Raw genomic sequence first — 452 nt, 5'->3', positions numbered from 1 at the left:
CCCCGCCCCAGCCTGAGCCCCGCCCCTCTCTCTGCTCTGCTCGGGGGAGGGAAGCGGCGCCCTGCGGCTCCCAGGAGGAAACAGGCTCAGGGCAGCGCCCAAGGCCGCGGGCCTGGCTGATCCCGTCCAGACACCACCTCCTGGGCCTCAGCACGAAGCTGGGGACAACTGTCTCCCCCTCTCAGGACTATTTCAAGGCTGGGACGAGGTCGAGGGGGGCACGGACCCTGCCCCCCTCCGGCGGCCCCGGGCACCTTGTTGGCGACGTCCCCAAAGGTGAGGTTGGTGAGGGTCATGCCGGCGTATCGGCGCAGGGCGAGGTTCAGCGGGTCCCGGGTCATCCTGTGCATCTCGTAGTCAACCTGCAGCAGCTCCGCCACGGCCTGCAGTCCACCTGGGCGAGCGGGGAGGGGCTCGTGCGCTGCAGGGCCTGCCCCCGCCCCGCGCTCGCC

The 452-nt window shown here is 71.7% G+C and overlaps 1 protein-coding gene across 1 annotated transcript in view; it reads right to left on the bottom strand.

The window, feature by feature from the left end:
• The window catches only part of APC2 (APC regulator of Wnt signaling pathway 2), a 17,660-nt gene that overhangs the window by 9,026 nt on the left and 8,182 nt on the right, over positions 1 to 452 (bottom strand). The window contains 1 exon segment of the mRNA XM_077760603.1: positions 255 to 394. Coding sequence (XP_077616729.1) covers positions 255 to 394 — 140 coding nt within the window.

Source organism: Crocuta crocuta, unplaced genomic scaffold, assembly GCF_008692635.1.
Source record: "Crocuta crocuta isolate KB4526 unplaced genomic scaffold, BGI_CrCroc_1.0 scaffold443, whole genome shotgun sequence".
Lineage (NCBI taxonomy): Eukaryota > Metazoa > Chordata > Mammalia > Carnivora > Hyaenidae > Crocuta > Crocuta crocuta.
The sequence above is the reverse complement of the archived record's forward strand: the minus strand, read 5'-3'. Positions and strand labels throughout refer to the sequence as shown.